The sequence below is a fragment of the Stylophora pistillata genome, chromosome 4 (genome assembly GCF_964205215.1).
Source record: "Stylophora pistillata chromosome 4, jaStyPist1.2, whole genome shotgun sequence".
Lineage (NCBI taxonomy): Eukaryota > Metazoa > Cnidaria > Anthozoa > Scleractinia > Pocilloporidae > Stylophora > Stylophora pistillata.
This window is the reverse complement of record NC_142522.1, coordinates 36,415,952-36,441,610: the sequence shown is the minus strand read 5'-3', so window position 1 is coordinate 36,441,610 and position 25,659 is coordinate 36,415,952. Positions and strand designations below refer to the sequence as shown.

At 39.2% G+C, this 25,659-nt stretch overlaps 1 protein-coding gene across 1 annotated transcript in view; it reads right to left on the bottom strand.

Annotated features, from left to right (window-relative positions):
• Window positions 1–11,121, bottom strand: part of LOC111328818 (protocadherin Fat 4) — an 86,512-nt gene extending 75,391 nt beyond the window's left edge. The window contains exon 1 of the mRNA XM_088757217.1: window positions 10,603–11,121. Within this exon, the coding sequence (XP_088613343.1) occupies window positions 10,603–11,027 (425 nt within the window). The 5' untranslated portion in view covers window positions 11,028–11,121. The remainder of the gene's footprint in view (window positions 1–10,602) is intronic.
• Window positions 11,122–25,659: the final 14,538 nt, after the last annotated feature.

The window sequence follows — 25,659 nt, the reverse complement described above, 5'->3', positions numbered from 1 at the left end:
CAAGCAAAAGAAAAACTCAAGGCGTCCCGGATTCTTTTTTTGTCATTTACATACAAGAAGTCAAAAGGTTAGTTTCAGCATTTCAACAATCTTGTAATGTTTGCACTTTCCTTTGCAGAAAACACATAAGCACTCGTTTGCATATGAAAGATCAAGAGCAATGACCCAGAAGGACTCGGAAGAATGCTTCTCTTTTTTGAGAAATTACCTACAGTAACAATGCTTCCTTTGCTTTTCATTTCTTCAACTGTTCATTTTACACTTTGTTTGAAGCACAATTCAAAATGCGAAATAAACAACAAGAGTAGAATGTCGCCGTAAAAGATGCTCTTCGGCTAACACGTGCGTCACAATATAAAGCCAGCATTTTCTTGGTTTTCAAAGCTTAAATATTCCAAGCAGTTGTGAGAAACTTGGAAGAGACTTTGTTCCAATTTAATTTTCATGCAAGATAGAGTCAAGAAACGCATTCGAAAGCGTTAACATATCAAAAGCCTCCTAATTAGCTCAATTGGTTAGAGCGCTGGACTGTTGTGCGGGAGGTCGGGGTCGATGGTTCGAGCCCCGGCCGGACCAACACTCAAGGTCTTAAAATAACTGAGGAGAATGCACTACCTTTCTATAATATCAAGAAATGGATAGACATTCTAGTCTTCTCGGATAAGGACGAATAAATCGTAGGTCCCGTCTCCTGCATTTATTAATTAGTTAATTTGGTTAGGCAGGGAACATTAAAGAACCCATATCACGAGATTACTGTGATGTGGTCTGGCCTGTTTACTGGAAATTGGGAGGGGGGGGAGGTTATAGTTGGTTATAATATCATAATTTCTAAATATGTAAAAATCTCTTCTTGCCGGCCTCTACCTTTCATAAGGGCAATTCGCGAACGAAACTAAAAAATCAGATCTTGCATAATTTAGCGATGTTTACATCTAAGGTTCTCAACGACAAACATTTCAGACAGTTGAAACGAGCGAGGCTTAAAAGAATGTTATCTTATGAGTATTATCCCGATGAGAAATCTCGCCTCACACAGTACTCTCGTGCGTGGGAAATCAACGTCTCCCACCCCTAACCCTGCAGGAGACGGGACCTCCATTTATTCGTCCCTACCTGAGAAGACTAGAATATCTAAACCATCTCTTGATGTTATAGAAAGGCAGCATATTCTTCTTGATTATTTTAAGACCTTGAACGTTGGTCCGGCCGGGGTTCGAACCCTCGATCTCCCGCACATCAGTCCAGCGCTCTATCCATTGAGCTAACGAGGAACTGGTCAATGGCGATGCGAGAAAGATGGGGAATTTAGAAAGTGGACGATTTTTCATGCCTCATTTCAGAAATTTAGTCGCAAAATGTGGGAATAGGCCTTCGGCGAACCTACCGAATAAGGTCTTTGAGTGTTTTGGATCAGTGTTATTCGAACATCACCTGACTTCATACAATTCGGTGACAAATTTACAAACAGCTAGCCAACCTAGTTGTGAAGTTACGTTTGTAAAACTTTGCAGGAAGATACTAAGGGCCGGTCATTTACACAAGGCTTTACGCAAGCAGTGGGCCTTTGGTATTCTCTATCAAAGGGTTGATTTAATCAGACAAATGTTATTTTCACGGTGACCTTTCGGCCTTCTTGACACTGCTGACAAAAATAAATGTTCAGATGAAAGGTTCGGCTTAATTGAAGATAGTTTAGAACGCGGTCTTGTTATACAACAGCTAAACTTTGTTTTAATAACCAGCTGTTCAAGTTTCTTGCGTCTTAAGTTAGACAATGGAATAAGAACACAGAGAGCGATGCAATACAAAAAGCTGGTCGGAGATTTAAACAGTCAAAAACTCAAAATTGTAAATCGTATTAAAAACGAAGGCGTATTTCGTTCTTCTTTTCGTTCGTCCTTATTTTCTTTCTGCCGAACCGGATCTTACACTGGAAAGGGGCCGCACACGTGTGGGAAATGTTTCTTGTCAAAACCTTTTGTGCCAAATTGTTTTTTTTGTTTTTTTTTTTAATATCTTTACATCGCTGCAACTGCCGAAAGACCTTGCGCACGGGAATATGTACTCTAGGAAGAAAGCAGACTCAGGTAATGTCGGATGGAAGAGAGAAAAGGAACACTGACAGTAACAGAAAAAAACCCAGCTGCAGCCATCCGCTGTGCGAGAGATTTTAATAACCAAGACAATAGAACTTTGTCGCAGCGGTATTTCGTAACACTTGTACAGCCTCGGCATTGTGGTTTGCGCCTGCATGGAAGTGACCCATATGGTTAAGGGGTGCATAGCTTGTCTATGAGATAAGATATCGTTTTTTTTCTGCAGACAAAGGGCATCTGTTTACTTGCACATTGGCTGTGCGCGACACTTGTAACTCTAGAATTGGCTTGTAAAACCACAACAGAAGATGATCCACAGCAAATAAAATGGGCCACACTCATCTGAGACATTCACTGTCCAAACACGGACACACAGGGCTATTGTCGATATTTAAGCATATCTGCACCTCCATCATTATAGCAACCTTAAGATCTCACGAATTTCGGCGAATGATAACTGCTTTTTTTCAACCTGCATTGAACTCTTACTCTCTATAAAATTTCGACGTCCTATCACTTTTTTTATTCTTTACAGTGAACCTCCTCAGCCGACTTTTATTTTTTAGTTGTGGAAAGAATTATCACACTTTTGATCACGTAGGAAGCAAAGCGTAGGCTTAAATTTGCAAGGCATCGTGGACTAATTATATCTATTCTATCATCTACCGTAATATCTACGCTGTTAGATTAGGCTTTTACTGCTCTTTGAATAAATCCAGTTGATAACAGCCTATATCACTGTTTCATATTGCGTATATCTAATATGCTTGATATGTATCACCATTTAACCACAGAATATACGATTTCTTGATTAAGGTAGGCTGATAAGGAAAATTGTGTGCTATTAACTTAAACGAAAACAAGTATCAGATCTTTCTTTTGCTTGGTGAACTCGGCAAAAAACCGTAGCTCTCAATAGACTAGCGTGCTAGTCATTTCATTAGAATGATTTAATTATTTGTCATAGCCGTGGGGTATCATAAATGGTCAAGCACATAATTCTCAAGGTCAAGCTAAAGGTCGCTTCTCACCGACCGCGAAAGAATCAGATCACTTCCCGCACTTGGACACTTATTAGATGCCTAATGAAACGCATTGGCAGACTTTCAACAACTTTGAACACATGGAATACTTGTTTTATCTGTAATGAAAAAGCGCTTATTCTTTTCTTTTAAATATTTTTAGTACTTAACATTTTCATTAAGTTATAGATTGTGGTAATTCAACTTCTTGAGGAACAACAATTGAGGATACGAACTTGTTTCAGGAGGATACCGGCTAAGAAATTACGACACTCTTCGTTTCTAACATACAAATAATACTCATCCCTTTTTTGCACAAAACGTTGGTTGTTTAATGCATGTTTTAAAACATCTTTGGTCAATAGGTAGCCACTTGATGACAGGTTAACTAATTAATCTTAAAACACCTTTTGTGATAGCTTCAGCTGTCTGACAAAACTTCTATTGTGTATGGAATATGATCGCTGGAAACTTTTGAAGCGTTTACAACAGAAATTTTCCATTACAACTACTTAGCATTTTCTTCTCAACTAATCGAATGTCAGTAAAGGCTGATAGTTTCTAAAGAAACTGGTTGGGGCTGCGTCGGTGGGGGTAACGAAATAATTCGAATATATCAACAAAGTTGAAATGGTAAATTGGCCACCGTTACGATTATAGAAGCTGACGCTTCGAGCGTTAGCCCTTCGTCGGAGCGAAGTAATTTTACTTTGCGGACCCACTTGTCATAACTACCATAATATAATCCTATTTGCGACTCAAGAATTAAAAATGTTCAAGTCGTTAGACGAAAAACTGACAGGATGTCAAAATTGTAACCCGAGAGAGGTACATTTATTGAAAACCATCAATGTCCATGATTTTCGCGTGGTTAGAACATGGCTGAGGCCGGTGGTGTGGTTACGGAGGGAAATTTGATACTCTCCTCTCTGAGCTTCTCGACGACACAAGACAGAAATTAATGTGACACAAGACAAAAATTAATTTGTACTTCGCTCCGACGAAGGGCTAACGCTCGAAACGTCAGCTTTTATAAGCGTAACGGTGGCCAATTTACCATTTCAACTTTTTCGGAGTCCTTCTACTCTAACAGTTTTTCAATTTCTTCACTCGAAAAATAGAAAACCTCTGTTTTTTAGCCACAGGCTGCTCTCTTGTGTTTTCAAGGATAAGTGGAGAGCTAACGACAAATTAATTTTTGTCTTGTGTCGTCGAGAAGCTCAGAGAGGAGAGTATCAAATTTCCCTCCGTAATCACACCACCGGCCTCAGCCATGTTCTAACCACGCGAAAATCATGGACATTGATGATTTTCAATAAATGTACCTCCCTCGGGTTACAATTTTGACATCTTGTCAGTTTTTCGTCTAACGACTCGAACATTTTTAATTCTTGAATCGCAAATAGGATTATATTATTGTAGTTATGACAAGTGGGTCCGCAAAGTAAAATTACTCGTGGCATGTGCTGATCATCTTCTGATCTTAATAAAGTAACTAACTCTTAGAATCGTCTCGAAATGAAAGCACTGCTTAATAGTTAAAGATCAGTTAGATTTTTCTCTAAGTAGTCTCTCCAAGGACCTATACGGATAGAACTATGATAGGTTGAATTGGGCCATTATCAAACGCTCCCGAAGTTCGCAGTGGGTATAATGTATCTTTTCGAGTAACTTGTACCATGTTATGCGATTAATAATGCCATGTATAAAAAGCTCTTATTGAGAGTCATCAATTGTTTTAAAAATAAAGTTGGTTTTGGTGCCGAAAGGCGCCTGTCAAATTCCAGAGAGTTTAAAGAATTCTCTTCAACAGGATAATCGGGAGGGTTAAGGCGTTCCAAAATTTTCTCATACCCCTCAAAGAAAATAAAATCAATGAAACTTGCCAAAAGGCAACTTCAATTGTCTACAAGAACATTTCTCTTGCACTACTCGTAGAGATGAGAAAAAATAAGAACTTAATGAAAAGACACATCTTAGGTATTTCAAGAAGAGGCCGATGAATAATTCTGGTAAGTACACCTGCTGGATTACACAGCCATAGAAGATTTTCAGCTACGGCGCGTTTTGCAGCCACACCTTAGAGTACAGGTGACAAATAGGATTCCTGGACGCAGTTCAAAACATTTCTTAAGAGTTTACTGGTTAAGCTACTTTACATCATGGCAGCAAGAGTTCCAAGCTTCCCAGTCGCTCACTTTGCATTGAATAGGCGAACAACTCCAGCGTCACCTTCTTCGACATCTCCAAGAATGTGAGGGCGTCACAAAGACAGCGAATACAAATAGCGTTAGAAAAAGAGTAACAAAGTGAATCATTGCCACTTATACTGTTGTGGGGATCTGGAAGAATCTGATGGTGAAATGTGGCACAAAGTTATCATAAACCCCACTATTTATAATCTATACACCATATATGAAGCTTAACCGATGTTTGATCGATTGACTGATTGATTGCTTGGTTTATTGACTGAGAAAGCCTTATAGTCTAGCAGTGCTACAGAGGAACTTTCTCGCTTCGGTAATTCACGTTACAAAAATTATGTAATTGCGAAATTGAAAATTACATAACATGTCACCTTTGATATGTCAGCTTTTAATATGATACCAGAGGGGTATTATTTTATCTTAATTAAAAATCACCACCCCCCCCCCCCCCGCCCCTCCATGCAAGACTGCACGACGCACTAGATCGCTCTTGTCCAGAACATCAGCATCAAGGAAGCATTTTCTACAAAGACTCACTCTGATTGAATGAAATTGTCAGTATTCTAAGAAACAAAGTCGTGCGTCTCTTAATGAAATGCGGATAAAAGCTTCCTAAACTAAACTGATCAGACATGGGCAAAATGACCTCAAGTTTGACAAGCTTAAGACCTTGAGCCTAAGGGCTCAATCTCAAAAAGCTGCTGACAAAAAGCGAGGCCTAAATTGAATTAGACAATCTAATTCGAGAATTGTAGATCATCTAGACACTTAAAGTACAAGAGACCTCGGCAGCGATAAGAAAGTCGTTTTTCAAAGCAATTCGTAAAAATGTTTCTAACGCAGCCATATCTACACTAGTGCCGGATATCATGTACCGACAAAATAATACCAACATACACTATAGCTCATTTCGCATGACGTTTGGGATAAAATTCACTTGCAGAATAAAAAAAAACAGTGTAATTTCTCCCTAAGGTACAGCAGGCCAGGTTTTGCGAGAACGCTCAAAAGTTCATTCGAGGCCTAAATTCTGCCAAACTTCTCATTTCTCGAATGCTTTTGAAGTTCAGTTTACAATTTCGCTCTGCTGGTATAATTGGAAGAAGAATTATCAACTTGAGTAATCTGACTATGCTTATTATGTTAACAACCAGGACAATAGAACATTCAGCGGCAGGTATACATAACCAAGGCAAACAAAAGCCAATCAAAAATGTAAAATCAAAATCAATCAACCCATTGGTAAACGAAGCTTCTCCGTGTTTAGGTGACAAACTTAGAGTGAAAAACAACGAAAAAAAGGTGGGAGAGGAGGATTAGGAGGTCACCGCCCTGCTCCTCATGCCATTAACTATGTGCTTGCACGGCAGATGGATTAAGGAATTTCCACTGGCCCCACGGTGGTAGTGTGGTGCGACGTCGGGACCACAAACAATGAAAAACAAGCTATCTAAATAGTAATAATCTAACAGTGGTACAAAATGACTGCAGAAATACGGTTTTTAGTAACAGTGGTTAAGGTTATCGAGGATGAAAAATTGAAACTACCATGGCATTCATCTTTAATTACCGATTTTTTTTTTTAAATCAATGCGTTTAAGCTGTGGTTGTCTTAAAGCTGTCAGAGGCAAATTACATTGAACTGTTATTTGGGCTTCTTAAATCGGTGGGCTACGATTGGAATACTCTTCTTCCTCAAAGATTTAAAAATTTCATAAATATTAACCACTAACAACACGTGTTGAGTCAACCATAGAAGAAGGAAATTAGGCAAGAGGAGGTATGCACTAACGGCTCTGGATCCAGTTCGAAAAAGGTAGAAGGGTATAAACGTCAATGATTGTGGCCCTAAATTACTTTAAACTCGGTCAACGGAAACCCTGCAGTTTACGATGGCATCTTGCCGTGACAAAAAAACAAACAAACAAAAAAAAAAACAGCGAGATTATTTTACAAGGGAGGAATATCTTTCCTCATTGACCAATTCACTCCTTAAACCGGGTTAAAAGAAAATTCTTTCGATTTCCTGAAAGGAAAAGGAAAAATTAAGGAAAAGGGAAAAGGCGAAATAAAAGAAAAAGAGAAAAATATTTGCAGAATTTAAATACACTCAGCCATATCTGCCGGGTTCTCATCGTGGTTTTTGCAGAGATCTGGCTGGCCAGGACACTATAAAACTTTGCACAACAAAGCATTTGAATATTCGCGTTAGAATACCTCAACTCCGAATTTTCACCATTCACCCGGACCAGTATATATCAAAATAACCACATACACATCACATGAAATTTCCTCCAATACGCAGCTGATAAAAACACCTTAAAAGGGTCGAGGTAATCTCGGGGGCTAGCGAACTGTTCAGAGTATGACGTCCCACGAGAGGGAAAAACTCAGGGTGGATCTTATTTGATAACCAAGCTATAGAGCGCTGATCATGCAATGCTCTTCTACTGATGCCTTTACGCAAAACACAGTAGATTTTTTAGGACGACACACCTCAATCCACCAAGCAGTCACGAGGAACTTACAAGGTGTAAGGCTGTCTAGTCTTTTATCGACGAGAGTGTGGAGCACATAGGTCATTACCAACTTGGAGTAGCCTAGCCACTTCGTTGAGAGCAACCGAAGTAAGGCGAATCCCTTAACACAGTTCCATAGGGGTTAAACAATAAGTAAGCGAGAGTCAAGCTCGCAAAACCGTTAGAAAGGTTTATAGTTAAAACTTGGAACTTGACATTTTCACGGCTTATTGCGTAGCAGGAACTAAATGCTTGGTCTTAAAAACCGTTGCAGACTCCTCAGTGGCAAATCTGACATGTTCCAAACAAAGAATCCTTGAACATCAAAGCTTTCCCGAGAAGAAAAGAAAGGACCCCCTATGGCTGGAATGGCTATTCTTATTGACGTAAGTTATATGTATGAAAGCATCATATCGATATTCTAATTCCAGTATGTAGATGAAGGGTAGTTTTCCAGGTTTAAAATGAAAGGAATCGGGGTCTGCTATAGCTCAGTGGTGGAACTTCCGAAATATCGATTCCAAGGTCACAAGTTTGATTTAAATTATATGGGGATGCGGCTTTAGCATCGCCATTTGTTTTTGTTTTTCGTTTTGTTCTCCAGTTGATACGAGAGCATCATCCTCTGTTATATAACAACGGGATCATAAAGCCTTTCAAAAATCTCCATATCCTTGATCTCGGGAAATAGTATTACACCGCAGTATGCAGATTATTTCTCACATGAGTTAAGTAAGTGTCCTTTAGCTTTGAGATAGAGAATCCGAAGTAAGAAGGTCATAAGTTCGATTTCTGTCGGAGGCACTCCTAATTTCTGAGTGCGCATGGTCACTTTTATACCTCTTATCCTATTATCACCGCCAAATGGAACTGTGAATAGAAGAAAGCACATCCAAAAGCTCCTGTTTTATTATCATAGTGTGATTCAAATGAGGCAGCACCTCGATAAGATCATTGAAAGCGATGATTCTGACCAAAATCTGCAGACGGGAACAAAATCGCATTATCCTCTTGCCCACGGCTTCCGATTTGAGCTTGCGATGAATTGGAAAATAAGATTCGTGCACTGATAGTGACATACGTAGTCGACGTGCCCAGGCTTATTAATTGAATATTGTAGTAGTACCGGAAGAAAAGATTAAGGTACTATCAATCCAATAGTACTTGGTGGTTCCCGAAATAACCGAAGGCAAAAGGACAAACATAATCGACACGTTTGATTTGAAGGCGTGGCTTATGTTTATGTATTATTTGTTGATCTCGGTTGTCTGAATTTGCCTTGGAAACTAGACGATGTGGCTAAGGTCAGATAGTCTTCTGCTGGAATTCGGATAGCTCTTGACGTGGAATACGCAAATTTCTGTAAGTAATAATCCATGGGTCTACTAACTGCACCGCCTTTGTTTCTCAAATTCAATTTCAATCAAATTCAATTTCAATCAAATTCAATTTCAATCAATTCAATTTCGATCAAATTCAATTTCAATAACTGCTATCATCTCGCGATGATAGCAGTTATTCCTTCCATGTCATTTTTGGGCTGTTGGATTCTGTTTGTCATTTCATATAACACGGGATTTGTTTCAGACTGCGAGAATGTCATCACATACCTTTCAATGGAGTCCTGATCGGAAAAACGTAGACATAAACATCTCCATTACGCTTTCTAAAAAAATTGGAGTCATGGCAAAACTTAACCTTTAAATCCAAAGATCTAATAAATGATTCACTTTAAGCTGATCCACATTTTTTCGGACATAAGTGAAAAGAATTGGAGAAAGTTAAACCCACGTTACTGCCCTGTTTATCTATTCTCATTACCTATTGGAAGGTAACTGCATTGACCTAGCGAGAGGAAGCTGCATGTAGATCACTTTTGAGAGTTTGAGGTTGAAATCATGCTTGCCGGAAAGAGAAAGAAATTGACTTTAACATGAATTGCTGTGACGATCTGTCTGAGCATTCATTGACTGGCATTTAAAAGCAGCGGGAACAGGCATGTGATCATGCACCTACTGAAAAAAGACATCAAGGTATGTTTTAAACTTCCAAACCTTCTCGACGACATCTCTGATGACCCCCAAGACAAAGAATCTCACACAGATGAAATATTTCCCTCAGGGCAGACATCCCTTGAATTAACGATTGCTGTTGACAGATTGTTGTTTGCCAAAACAAACTCCATGAATGAATTATATCCATGTATCAAAATACACAACTTTTTAATCCCTGTGGCGACGCAGCGCCGCTCCTTCGATATACCCACTTCCCCTCCCACAACCGTCCCTTCTTTCTGCTTTCGAAAAAAAACTAACGAAGAGCAAATCAAAAGCTTGCATGAACTTCTTGTCGATATTAAATCACGCTTCCATCTAATTGAGCTCGGGAGGTCCCTATCATGCAAAGGCAGCAATTGGAAGCAAATAAATCGGCCGTGGTAAGAGGTAAGAGGTGTTGTTGTTTCACAATGATGACCTGAAGCCTACAATTTGAATCATGAGATTACTAGAATTTGCAACAGCACACATAAAATTGTGTACTATCACAATTTTTTCGAGTACTGGCACATCAAAACAGGGGGGAAAACTCGTACTAAAAAAAAGACCTATCCTCCAGCCTTACAATTAGTACAGTTCTAAAATTTGCGCGATCTTTGGTCAAATTGAGGACGTTTCCAAATAAGCTCGTCAAATTATCTCGTTAATTCACAGAAAATTGCAATGAAAAGCGTAAATAAGCATCAGTGAGTACTCACTTTCCAGTTTTACATGACTTTGTTTCCTTCCTCGGACAAACTTTTCCATTACAACCACTTTGCTTTTCGATCTTTGGGGTCCGAGATTGGGTTGAGATCCCGCATCCAATACATGTACTCCATGCACCCCAGGAGTAAACACAGTCGACAGGACAGCACTGTGTATTGCAATTTTTTGATTCTTTCAGGGTTTGCGGAGGACAATATCCTCCACAAGACTGTCGATGGATTATTTTCCGAGTGCGATTAGTTGTGCCCCCGTTGCAAGAATGGCTGCAAGCGGCCCAAACACTCCACTCGCCTACCTTACAGTTAGTACGAGGACAATTAAATTTTCGTCTTCTACGACGTCTCCAAGAGTTTGAAGGCGTCAAAATGACAGCGACTACAGCTAGCACTAGTATAAGGGTACCACAACGTGACATGGTTAGAAAGCAAATTAAGACGTTTCCTCGAGTGTGTTCTCTCGAAGGTGGTCGATGAGTCTAATGAGCCGCATATCTGGTCACCCGTCAAATAAATCTCCCAATTGGAAAAGTAATACTGTATGTTTTTTAACAGCTGCTTTGTGTGGTTGACCATAGTCAGAACGTTATGTAACATCAGTGTTATGCAATGTTGTCAAATTATCTCGCGACATTGCTATTAACCCGACACGCGACAACTGTTAATCACGTTAAACGTCACGGGCCCAAGTGCACTCAAAAATCTCAAGAAATGCATAGCCAGTTAAAAGAAACATGCGCAGAAATTGATACTAAAATAGTTGAAAAATGTAAAACAGCTAGTTTCCCATGTAGTAACTAACGCAAGCTGTTGAGGAGTCCCTGCCTGTCGGCGAAGCCGAAGTCCCTGCCCGCAAATCTGTCAGCTGGATGTTCAGGTTCCCCTCTGCGGTGCACACAACGAGACTAAAATGTATCCAAGAGGAACTGACACAACCAGGAAAGGACTGAATAGACTGGGGTCCCTCCTACCATTCATCTAATTAGCTAAGGCTTCTCTCTAAATCCATTGTCCTATGGACCTGCGATGAAGAGGCAACACCATTTGTCTCTAAAGACAATTTCAGTTGCTACATTTCAGAATTTTTGGATCCATAAAGTGATACAAACATTTATGTCGACAGGGAAAAGGAAGTGGGTGGAGCCGACATCAACAAGTGTCACCATAAATTTCAAGATAAAGTTTAGCTTTCATTCAAGCGATATAGATATCACTCCAATGGGGACTTGTGTACTGGAAGTTGACACGCAAAGCTGAAATTTGAGTCACTATGCACAAGGGGAAGCCCTCTGGCTCAACACTGGGTCAAAGTTCGATACTGTAGAAATTTGTGAAATTTCCTTCACAGATGTTATCCTAGCTAATATGGGTAAGTAAAGCAAAACTTGCACATCCTGCCAGCGCAACGGAATCATACCACGAATATCTTGTAACGCCAAATTAGCTTCTGATTATGAACTAAGAAGTACAGAAGACAATGGATGGTGGTTCATATGAAAATATCGACACAAAAAAACTCGTTTTTCCCTCGTAATAATCTCGTGCAATTAAAAAAAAAAAACAAACAAACAAACAAACAGAAAACAAACAATCAAACGAACAAATTCTTAACAGTTTCCTCGGTCGAACCGTTTCCGAAAGAAAACACAGGTGGAGACGCGGTGGTTCCCAAATTGTCAAAAAAAAAAAAAAAAAAAAAAAGAGGAATGCTCGAGACTACTTTCTTCCGTGACTCCACGGTATGGAAATTTAAAGATCTGTCAATCATCTTTTTCGTGTATGTCCCCCCTGCATCAAGATAAAGGCCGCTATTTTGGTGGCTTTCAATCATTTTGAGTAACTTAATCACTCCTTGTATCCTTTTCAACTTATATCGTGTCAACGTCCCTAACGCTTGCGCAAAACGCTGCCGCTGCAGTGTATCCACGGTAAGCTGTACTCTATCCGTGCACAATACATTTGCTTGGAAATATACTTTTCTTCTTTCTTCGTCGAAGTTCATAAATACTAATGAAAAGTTTGTATTGAAACATGAGCGGGGAAGTCCGATTTGATAGAGGTCGATTACGAGACAGGAACATCAAACTTAATCATTTAATTACATACACGATACTTATCATACCGCCAAAGTTATGTCTTTGTAATGTGCTAGGTCAAAGTACAAAAATCATTTTCACATCACAAAGACCTTCGTATTCACATTTAATGCAAATGTTTGAACTTCTGGGAAAAACAGCTGAAGGTAGGTGGAATGGAAAATTATCGCTCAAAATAACCTGTATGTGTTTATTTGGTTTCATACTCAAAAACAACTGAAACTAGGAAGGCCTTGAGAGGAATGAGAAAAAATATAACTGCGACCAGAGTTTCGTGAATTTTTGTCAAGGTTAAAAAGAAAAGGTTAGCCGGCTTCCAACGATTAAAATTTGAATTAAATATATGCTGAGAAAAATGGCCTGCGCATGCGCGGTCCAAACCGTTGGAGCTTGTTATCATAGTTTGAAGAATGCGACGGCAAGGAGGACGTGGTAAAACAAAACAGCTAATAGGCAGAAAAATATCTCAACACATGCATTTAAAACTCTGTACATTTCTTAGCAGTCCTGCAAATCAGCAATGTGAAATCACCAAAATTTGCGTCGTCTGCGGAAGGAAACCGCGATGGCAAATTATTTTAATATCCATTAGGAACTCAACGCTGCTTATATTCTCTACGCTGAAGTTGAGGTGTAGAGCTGTAAGAAACGGTAAACACACCCAGCTATTTTCGAAATTCTAGCTAAAAATGAAAATTGGTTTTTTTAATCGACATCGTCCTTGGCATTGCCGTCCAGACTGCTTTAAGGTCTCTGATAACCCTGGTAAGGACTGAGCCAACCAGGTTTAGAGAGCTCGCCCTGCTTGGACCAGCATTTTGACGGTAAGTCAATACTTGCTTCCATCTCATTAACTTCTGCTTCTCAAAGTTGGCCTCTGAATTGCACTGGTTTTGATTCCATTCAAAAGTTTTACATTTTGAAAGACGGAAAACCGAGGAAAAGGCTCTTACGTTATCCAATTAGTAGTAATGATGAAAGAAAAACAAAGCATTATATTTCCTTAAACATAGACTTTGCACCTCTAAATTCCACTTCTCTTCCATCTCTTGGATTTTTATAGCTCTCACGGGACACCAAATCATTCACTGTTTTCTAGGCTTGTCATTCGTACTACTGTTTTGTTTAATGCAAAGGTTTGACCCTAGCCCGGTGAACTTGCACACGAGAGAAAAACAACAACCAGACAGCAATTATTTTTAAGTTCTAAATTGGTAAAAGAGTGTCATTTGCTAATTCTTCAAACAAGTGAGCGACCTAAAAAATTACGCAAGCAATCTCCGCACCGGTCAGTTTGAGAAAAATTACTAAAAAAATAGTAAGCCAATCCATCAAACATTCAGCTTGCGACAACGGCTCATTTTTAATTTAGACATTTCCGCAGAAGCACACCATCACTGTCTTCATTTAATTATACGAACGTATTAAGAGAAAAGAGAGCACTTGATAGAGGCCAGACCGAAATGGATTGGTGCCGTGAAAATGCAAAGCAGTATTCCGAAAAGCCGCACGAAATTCCAGATGTTGTTCCCCAAAAGTTTTTCTTTCTTTGTTTTATTTTCTTAGACCTCTGTGCCACTGTTTCCCTCTTTAATATAAATGCGCTTTAACTCCTTCAAGCTCATCAGTTGGTGATCCAAAACGGTGCGAAACTGACGAAAGTATGTCATCTTATTAATGAAGCTATATCGGCTCTGACCACCGGTACTTTGACTAAGAAAGATTTAACTTTAAACTTCCGGAAGGGTTAATAATTTCTTCAGAGCTGAAACTTTTTGAATTTGTAATTCACTCTGAGGTTTCTCGGTCACATGAGCCGAGTTACTGAGGCGGGCAAAATATTTTGCTCCTTCTCACGAAGAAACTTTGAAATCAATTAATGAGATCTTTCACTTTTCTACTCGGTAACCAGAGTGGAGTGTTGATAAGGGATCTTATCTGAGGTGTTGCAGCTCGCCTCGTCTATGAACATATTGAGATTTTGACAACGGAAAAAGAGTTGAGGGAAGATCTCCAAACTGATTAAGTTGGGTTTTCCAGGTTCGCCCTGATCAGGCCATCCGTGCACCTAATAACGAAATTAATTTTATTGCAGATGACATTTTAAAAGATGTAAATCCAATTAAAAAATCTGGCGTTGCGTTATCCATCGAGAAAAGGTAAAGAAATAACGCGCCTTCCTATCGAGCTCTCTAAAATAAAATATACCACTAAACACTAACTATCCCACCATTTTCCATGCTTTCCCGTATGATTTGTCCTGTTTCGTGCAGAGGTTTGACCTCGGTGCGGCACTTAAAAAGTTTCTTAGGTTAGGTCAACAACCAGGAGGTAATTTTTCTTAATCTAAATCATGAGCTTACAGTCGTCATGCGATCATTGTACTGATGTTAAGCTGACGTAGCGATTAAACAATTCACGCAAGCGATTTTAGCGAAAACCAGTTCCCAGAAACGATCTCAATTAACAACCCAGACTTTAACCATGTAATGACGGAACAGATTTACTTCAAAGTTTCCTTGCAAAGTTCATCGTGGGCGTTTTGAACAGAAGTTCCAAGTAAATGATTTGCTAGAGTAACGAGAGAGCAAGGAAACAATCCGTATGCCGATTGGATCAATCAGCAAACCTAATCACTGTTTAAATCAACCAGGGTGCGAGGCACTCCTCTGCACAGGCTAAATAAACATGTGCCAACCTGGGGGGCACGAGTTTTTGGCCTTTTTGGTCTGAAATAAGGTGTAGGTTTGACCATCACGGACTTAAATGAATCGCTCATGGTTTTCCAAGGAACCAAAGGAGCGTATCAAAGCCAGAAAGGCAGAGAAGTAAACCTAAAATTTTCGAGTTAATCGTTACGTGCTCTTGACTTCGACTCTTATGCAAAAGCTTGACTGTGCTTCAAAAAAGCAGCAAGCAGATTTATAAATTAAACCTCAGGTCGACACAGCAGAAAGCAAATCGTTATCTTCAAGAAGAGTACGACATTTTTAATTTATAAGACATGTTTCGATGTTACGAACATCTTCGTCAGTTACAGAATATTTGAAAAACCGTTAGAGCTATTTAAAAACTAGGCGAAACATGCATAATTAATTCTGATTGAGTGACAAAATTTACATATTGAGTGAGTTAAGTGTTGGAAAGAATGTAAAGCCTAAAGCGTTCGCGTCATGTTGACGTGATGAACTTGTTAGTCTAAATTAAGCTTTTCCCAGTTTATGTGCCTAGCCTCCTTAAGTTTAAGTTGAAATTTAGTAGGATTCCGCTCCTAAACTTACGGTCCGGAAGCTGACGACACATGAGCTTAGGAGAGGGATTGGAAATATGGATTATATTCACTCGCTCCTAACAAATGAAGATGATTTTGATGGTGGTGAAAATGATGAAGCAATTCCCCAGCTGAAGGATGCACTACAAGTCGAAGTATGCCTTTAACAACCTTGGCTCATTTCAACCACGAAAGGATCCTTTTTTCTTTTTTTTCTTTAGAAAACTTTGGACGTTAAAAGGATTCTTTATTTTAGACATGTCAGTGTGCCGCTGAGCAATCTATAACTGTTTCTTAGCTTTAAGTCCATGCATAGGTATCTTGCCACGCGGTTAACTCCTTAGTCGATTCTAATTTTAGTAGGAAAAGGAGCAGAAGTTCCCGCTTTCAAAACTAACCCAAATCATGTCATTCGAGTCGGATTTTCGAGACAATTTTACCAATTCTTGAGAAAGGCATGGTTGCGAAGCTGAACTTCGCCACGACAAAGCCAGAGAGAAAATTTGTAACTACATGCTGGGTCATTTATGAAATCGGGTGTGACTTTTAGAGGCGAGGCATAAAAGCAAGTGTCGAAAATAAAATGTTTCGATCCAAAATAGATTCAAGATTGGAGAACCGGCTAGCACAACTTTACCAAAAGTACCACCCTTCCGAGTCCTCGCTCTGTCAGTTCATCCGCATCAAACGTCTAATTCTTCACTGCCATTATGCATCAAAGAAGATCATATTGCTATCCATTAACTGATAAGATTTCACGGGGGTGGACGAATAAAAACTCCAAAGGTTAACTGCAATTAAAGAAACTGAAGAGAATGAAGCCTAAAGAAAAAATTCAAGCCTTTCACCAGGCTTGAACCTATGCCTTCCAGTTATCAGTTTGGCGCTACAACCAAATTTCTCTCGTATTGGAGCCATTTCTAGGGAGCGAAGTAAATCTTGGTTGTTTCCTTTTTTTTTTTTTTTTTTCCGGTTTTTAGAGGACCAAGAAAGATGTGTGACGATTTGGACCTCACGGATAACCGGAATTTCTACAAATTCCAGACATCAAAGCCCGAAAATAGAATGAAGGCAGCGAAAGGTCTTGAACCCAAGATAATTTACGTTATAAAACTGAATAAATTCACGGAGCAAATCCTTGATGAAATAATTCCTCTCTCAAGATCTTCTGCAGATAGATTAAAGTAATAATACTAATAATAACTCCGAAAGTGCTAAAAAGCATTGATTTATTTTCAGTGACGGTGGCAAGATCAAGACACATTATTGTAATCTGCCAAAGGGTATCAAAAAAGGGTAACCATCAAAATTCTGCTAACAGTTCGACATGTCTGGCAACGCCCCTGTGCCTATCGTTGTACTGTTCCGTTATCGTTTGCGCTTTCTCAGCGTAAACATAAAAATACTTAAAGGAGCAAGCTCAGTTGAAACGAAGAGAAATATACGCTATGGAGGAGTTATGAAATACTTTGTACTCTTCATTTCTTACAGCTCAGAGAGTACAAAATGGCTGTCCCTTTCGAAGCCAGAAACAAAATGCACACGATCTAATGAATACTTTGACCCATGAGTCAAATCATACTGCTTGTAGAAGACCTATCGGAGGGCGCAGAGAGATTGAAATGATGGGAGGTCAACAAACATGTCTGTTAAGAATTTTAAATTGACCGTGCAAATCCTCTGTTGGTAGAACCTTTTTTCAGGTTTTAAGAAATATGTTATTCGTCATCCAAAGAGAATGAGAAAACAAAAAATCTGAGGGACTGAAACCAAGTCTATGCAATTAGCACTTCTGTGCTTTACCGCTGTGCAACAGAGTCTGCAGAGAACTCTATGGTGAGTTGGGCCGTTACAAAGTCAGGTTATTTGCATTATGAAAAATAATATTCATTTCATAATTAAGAGGGATATCACAAAAATAGCATTTTGAACAAACAACGGAGCTAGAAATCACTCAGACAACAATTTTCTTTTTAACCTTAACAGAAGAGCTCTATCAGTGTTAGACGATATCGTTTCGCTGATTTTAAACAAAGACAGGGACAACAATTCACGTAGGGAAATTCAGCTTGTATTAATAAACAAAATCTCCAAACTAGTGGTATACCACCAAACATTCAGCATGCGATAAAGAATAATTGCATAATTGAACTAAGTTGGCAAAAAGATCTCTGAAACTGATACAACTTTGTTTAGACGGCACGCCTTATTGATCAACACGTAAGCTGTCTGCTTCAAAAGTTAGTATTTTAGTTCCACTGACTTTGATTCCAACTTAAATTTTTTTTTAAGATTTCAAAAATACATAGACCGAGGAAGTACTTTTTCGCTTCATTCAAACTCTGTAAAATGACGAAAGAAAAAATCGCGAATAGGTTTATTTTACTTTTTTTTGACTTTATTACCTTTCCCCTTTTTTCTTTTTTTCTTCTCTGGCTTTTTTTTCCTTTTCTCGTCAAACAAGAGATGATATCAACTTCTCTATTCTCTTGCGTGCCTCTCATTCGTATTTGTTGCATGCATGTCTATATCTTTGGCCTGGCGAAAAAACAACCACCAGGACTAAAACAACAGACGTCAGGTTTTTGTTATTAATCTCAGTATCAGGGTAAAACGATATTGTTTGGCTGATTCTATACAAAGGCAGCGATTCAACGATTCACGCATGCAATTTCAGCTTGTACCAATAGTCAAACATAGCCAAACTAGTAGAATACCAATCATTCAGCATACAATTAAGGTGCATAATTAAACTAAAAAGTCTATTTAAAATAGAAAATAATCAGTTTCATAGCCATAATAGAATGTTCTAGAAAAAAGAAAAAGGACATGACAAAGGCCAGACCAATTTGGACTAATTAAAAAAAAATATAGTTGGCCAATTAACTTGAAAAATCTTTGAAACATGGTATTAGTTTATATAAGTTGCTGTTGTTCTTTTCTCCTTTTTTTTTTCTGAAAAACCTCTGTGACAGTTAGTTCCCTTCTTCATGCAAAGCATGCACCAGCTATCTGAACATTCCTATTTCACACGTTTAGGGAAAATTCAAAATCATACGTATGACATCTTTACATTAATTGAAGCTATCATTAGAGGCTTTCAGTATGTTCGACTGAAATAGACTAAACTCTAGAGTGAAAGATAAGATTTTTTTCAGAGTTTGTGATTTTGTAAAAAAAAATTCATTGCGAGGGATCTCCGTATTAGTTCGATGAAAAGGCTGAATGTCAAAATCTGGTCACATGCTTGTTGCTACTGATTTTTTTTTTTTTTTTTCTGTCGCCTCAAAGTTGGTCACGAATGGAGTAAAATCATTCTTCATCCTCTCGATGATGAGTGACGAGTTGGACCTCACAGATATTCGGCGATCAACTCTAGACTGTAAAGCCTGAAAATAGGCTAACGCTGCAATGGGATTGAACACGTAAACATTTACATCCTTATCACCCTAGCCGTTAGGAAGGTCATATCCTTTTGGAGGTTTGGCGTTTTCGGGAACTTTATCGAAAATATGTATCGTTTGCCGGATTAAGCGATCCTCTTCACGAAGCACTGCCATGCGGATGGTGTGGAGGAAGTGTGAAGAAGTTCGTGCAAGGCCATCTCTCTAAATGAGGTTTTGGAATTTACCAGTGAAGTAGTGCTTTTCATACACCTTACACCTAACAATAATAATAATACTTATCATAACAATCATCACGATAATAAATTCTTCATTCACCACGAGATAAAAATACATCTCTCACTGGAAAAAAGCCAAAACAATATAGAATCCCGGAAATCAGACCCCAGAATTTACACCCCTCAGTGGCACTCTTGGAAACAGACACGCTATATTGCTAAGTATAGTAGCTCTTTTGAAACAATAAAGGCTGCGCTAAGCAACTCTCGGTAACTTTTATAAATAGCCTTTGCCAGTTCTTGTATTTCTTCCTTTCAATTCTCGTGCTCCTATATTTAGAGCCAAAGCTGCTGTGTACAAAGTTGCCTTTCAACAGGATTTGTTAATCCAATGTGGCAAGCTTTACTTGTTTGGACCACTCACTGATCATTCCCTAGTTGATTCTTATCCTTGTCCTAAACGGCATTCATGGCATTCACGGCATTCATCATCGGATTAATTAATCAACTTTTTGAGTTAAATTTGATTCTCCCATCAGGTCTGACTCCTCATGAAACACATTTTCGCTGATGGTGGAGACGATGAAAGTGTTGGTTGTGAGAGGGTTTTTCTCCCTAAGCTAAAACAAAGTTATTTCATTGTGGTCACATCACCAATTTGTCTGTTACATGACGCCCTTATTCTTATCGTTGTGCTCACTCAGAATGACAATTTTACTCTCAACTGAAGGAAGGGGTAAAAGTAGTTGAAATGCTAAACAAGGAGACATTGATTCATTCAGCACCGTCTCAGCCGACCAAATATTCGAAAAAAAGATGTGTGAGTAACAAGGCAAGCAAAGACGTTTCTTAAACTCGCCACACCGTTATTGCAAAGAATGTCGGCTTTGCAAATTTGTTCCATCCAAGTAATTTGTGGTCATTATTAGAATCTCATTGTGTTGCGTTACAAATTACTTCAGACTCGTTTGCTCATTTGTCTTACTATTCATTTGGATAAAATGTAATCGTTTTACATTCCAATAATACAAGCTTGGAGGCATTGTTAGGAAATAGGAACATGTTCCTTAGAAAAAAAAATTAAGAGCGAGATAGTTCGGCGCCAAAGAAGCATTGGCGCAAAAGGATTGCATTGATCGCGGCGTTAAGACTTCTATACTGCTACCCTTTGTCAGGTGACGAGCTCGAAAGTTTACGTGCCGCTATTTATAGCACCTTGGTCTGAATCATTGCAATCTATGCATTTTCCAGAAAGCAAACATATTAAGGAGGGAAGGTGGCTAGCGCTCTCAAGAAGCTCCCAAAGTGATCGGCAATCAATCATTCCGGACAGCAAAGCCTGAATATAGGTCGACGCTGTAATGAGATTGAACACGTAAACATTTACATCCTTATCATCCTGTTAGGAAGATCATTTGGGTGGGTTTAGCGTTTTCGGGAACTTCATCGAAAATAGAAATCGTTTTCCGGATTAAGCGATCCTCTTCACGAAGCACTGTCATGCGGATGGTGTGGTGGAAATGTGAAAAATGTTGTAAGGCCATCTTACTAAATGAGGTTTTAGAATTTACCAGTGCAAGTTGTGCTTTTATTACACCTTACTGAGTTAAGATATCATGATAATTATAACAATAGTAATGATATTAGTTATACTAATCCTAACAGTCATCTCTATAATAAAGTCTTAATTTACCGCGAGATTTTAACACAACTCGTATGAGACAAAGGCCAAAACAACAGAGAATCCCGGTAATCAAACCCCAGAATTTACACCCCTTGGTAGCATTCTTGGAAATTGACATGCTACATTTCTAAGTTTGTCCTTGGTGGCAACGATATCGCAGAGATCGCAAAGTCATGCGACGATTCTTCATAACTTGGGCACCATTGTGAATTAATTATATGTTTAATTCATAGCTATTTTGAAACAATAAACGTTGCGCCAAGCAACTCTCAGTAACTTTTATAAACAGCTTTTGTCACTTCTCGCATTTCTTCCTTTCAATTCTCACGCTACTTACAGGATTTGTTATTTTAAGAAAGCCGTATCTGTTCGGACCTCTCACTTGTCATTTACCTATTGATGCTGACCTTATCCTAAACGTTAACATTGAACACGACGCTTCCGAATTAATTAGCTCACGGCACTCATTATCGGATTAATAAATCATTTTTTAAAATTAAAGTAGACAAATGGATTCCTGGGTTTGCCTCCCTTGGAACACATTTCCGCTGATAATGGAAACGCGGAAGGTGTTGGCTGTGAAAGTCTTTTTCTCTATGAGCTAAGACAAAGTTGTTTCACTGTGGCCACTTCATCAGTTGGTCTATTAGATGACGCCCTTATTCTCATCGTTGTGCTCACTCAGAATTAAATATTTTGCTTTCAAGGAAGGGCTAAAAGTAGTTGAAACACTAAACACGGAGACGTTGATTCATTCATCACCTTCATCGACAAAACATTATAGAAAAAAAAGTTGTTTGTGGGTATCAAGGCAAGCATAGATGAAACTGGCCACATCATCATTGCAAAACATGTCGGTTTTGCAAATTTGTTCCATCCAATTACTCTTTGGTCTTTATTAGATGATCTAATTGTGTTGTCTTATAGATTTCTTCCGACCCATTCGTTCATATATAAAGTACTTGCCCGCAGTGGGAACTAGTATTGTTGATTGTGGAACTAATGGTAAAGCCAGTGTTCATCTGCTACTACACATATATTTTATGGATCATATGTAATAGTAACAAAGTAGACTTTGGATGATTCATGCATCAAAAAAAAAAAAAAAAAAAACCCTTTAATTTCACTGCTCACACCTCGCAAAAATACCAAAACATTTATAAGGTAGGCTCCTTGAATTTGGTTTCATCTGCTTACCAGGCAGGTGCCGCACTCAACACTCAGGGAACATTTTAGTGAAAAAGTTACAGCTAATAGCGCAAGAGGTACCGTAGTCCAAGTTATGGTCATGACACTAGACTCTGGATAGAAGGCCCAGATTCAAACTCTGGCAGGGGCCATTGAGTTATATTCCTGCTATGGTCAATACACAGTACCCTCACAGAGCCTCACTTGACTTCACCCGGGAGTATAAATGGCTCCTAACGAAGTTCTGGAGGAGATTGACTCCAGCGGTCTAGACCAATTGGCTTGATTGCAATCCTCAACCAATTTTGCATATCAATAGTGAAACAGACGCCTTGTTATAGAAAGCTTCGCCATGAAACTTTGAAGCGCGAGACTTCAATCAATTAAAATACACTTTGCCGGCAATATGAGATCACCCATGTCATTGAAATAAGCGAGAAAGCCACTGTCTGTGGTTGATTATTTTTATAATCGAGTCAACGATACGCGACAATCACATCACAAGGCCTCAACCTTCATCTGCCAAAAATATAAAGCAACCCTGGAAAAGGCAAGAGGCTAATGTTTATGGTTAAGTTGTGATCAAAGCCCAGAAGAACCCAAGACCTGAAGTGTTCGTGCGTATGGTAGTTGGTTTGAACGAAAGGAGAGAGTGGGCTGAAGAAATCTCTGGTTAGAGTTAATCAAAATATCGCAATGCTCAGCCTGCTTCTGTTTCAAGCTAGCGACAGTATGATTTCCCCAACAAATTTGACTGTCACAAAAGATTATATCGTTGTCAAAGCCCTTTTTGATACTGCAACTAGCGTTGCACCTACAGCACACGTTCACCGCATAAACGGTGATCATGACTAGCTGAAGTCCATAATCAATTAAGACCGGCAGCAGCAATTGAAGAACTTTAAACTATGCCAAGAAAAACAAAACCGGCAGAGTTTAAATTCGGTGTCCTAAGCACTTCTTCAGCACGTGACTAATTATAATACTCTCATATACAGACCTCTTTTTACTGACGACAAGCAGCTGCACAAGAAGAGAAGGATGGTCTCTCATCTTTTTTGCATATTCCCTTATCTACCCTTTGTAATGGTCACCACCAGCTCTCACCTTCAACTGTTCGCAGTGGCACGGAGCTCCAGAACAAATCAACTATTCTTTAATATTCCATAGATCATGACGCACGACGTGCTGATTTTGTGCGACTTGATATTTGTTAATTCTTGTGTTAGCATGAAATACTTGCTCACGCTAACGATCCATCCAGTGCAAAACCACTACACAAAGACTTTCAAGTTCGGTGGGCAAAGCGAATGAAATTTACAATAAACATTAAACTAGCGATTGGCAAGGCCTTCGATAGTTCATAACCGTGAGACCTGCACTTCAACAAATATTTTCTTTCACAAAAACTGAGACGCTTTCTAATTGGAATCAAGACCCAACATATTTCTGATTGACCAATTCAAAATAACGTTGTTCAATCAGAAAAGGGCAATCAGCGTGACGGTTTCTGGCTGGCACATGAGAATCTTGCTACGCATCCCAGACGCTGAAATACTGTGGGAGTTTGATTTTCTTCGATGGATTTTCGATTGGAAGGTACAAGGAGAGTCGTGCATCTTTTGACCTTAATGCTGCGAAGTTTGAAAGCAGAGCGATGCGATTTCCGTGGGGAAAATCACTCGGGCGCTTGAACCCTTTCAAAAAAAGGCTTCCACCCTTGTCTTTCTTTTATGCATTACATTAACGACAAACTCAGACTTAATTCAAAATCGCTCAAAAAAAAAAAACATTGTTGAGGCAAAAGGACGACTATACACCACAGGTAAAGTAATTAATTCAACGTTTACTTATCAATGATTTATGTACATAGTCAGCAATATATTGCTATAGGTGAGGCAAACGGTAAATCTGGTACATTTACTATAAAACAACAGTCGGCTACACAAACAGCTTTTTGTGTATGTGCCCTCTGTGGTTTCGTTTCGTTTCGTTTCGTTTCGCAAAACACCATAGGCCTCCCGTTTCTAGTATTTTGCGAAACAAGGCATCTAGCGAGAACAGTTTTCGTAGAGAGGGAATAATTTCTTGTCGCGTCTGTAAGCCTGTCTTTGCTTTATCAAGCAAGACGATTTTCGGGGAACGTGTTTAAACCACGAAATGGCGAAATGACGAAATGGCGAAATGACGAAATGGCGAAATGACGAAATGGTACAAAAGATACGAGGCAAAGTTAGAAGATATTACCGCTCCAACAAAAGTTGTAATTTTTGCCCGATTTATTCTGCTAACTTGCATATCTGCACTGCACTACAAAGCTTACCTTGTATCTATTTTTTATAAACATCCCACGTCACTCCGTTTCCGAGCAAAGTACGCATTTGCCAAATATCTTGTGTAACTTCATTGCGAAGTGGCTTCCGTTTTCATAATCCATTCCATGTGATTGCTGGAGCTCTAAGCATAACGTCATAGCCGCTGCTCGACGGTAAATATGAGATAAACAAATCGTTGTTTATCGTTGATGAGGAATATCCTAGGCGTCAAATCTGCGCCCTGTTAACAGAGAGAGGCTGGAATAGAAATTACCAAAAGGTCCGTGACGGCGAATTTGTGATTGTAGATGTTTCTTCTATTTGTGGCGATTAATCCACAGAATAAATTCGGCAACAGAGGGAGATTTCAGTAGAGCGGTAATACCTTACAAGTTTGGCTCTTGTCTTTAGTTCCATTTCGCCATTTCGCCATTTCGCTATTTCGTCATTTCGCCATTTCGTGTATTAAACATGCCCATTTTCGGGCGCAGAGCTCCTAAAGAAATTGTCTGCGAACCTTGTTTCGTTTCGTCTCGTTTCGTTTCGCAAATTACCGTAAGCCTTTCACACACTCAGTAGTGCAACTCACACCAATAGATCAAACCGATAGTTGTTGACTTGCAAGAATGCAATGACCCTGTTCAGTGAAGTACAACCCGTACCGAAGATTCAAGCAGTTAAGTGTTGTCTTTTAACAGCGAAAAAGCTCTTGCACAAGTTGCAGTTATAACACAAGCCGGGTCTGCGTGTATTGGTTTGTGTGAGGAGTACTAACTCGTGATACGATCACCAGAAAAACATTACTCCAGTCCACGCTTATAAGCAAGATGGCTGACTCAACCTAGAGCGTCAGGAAATCAGACCACGTGACAGAC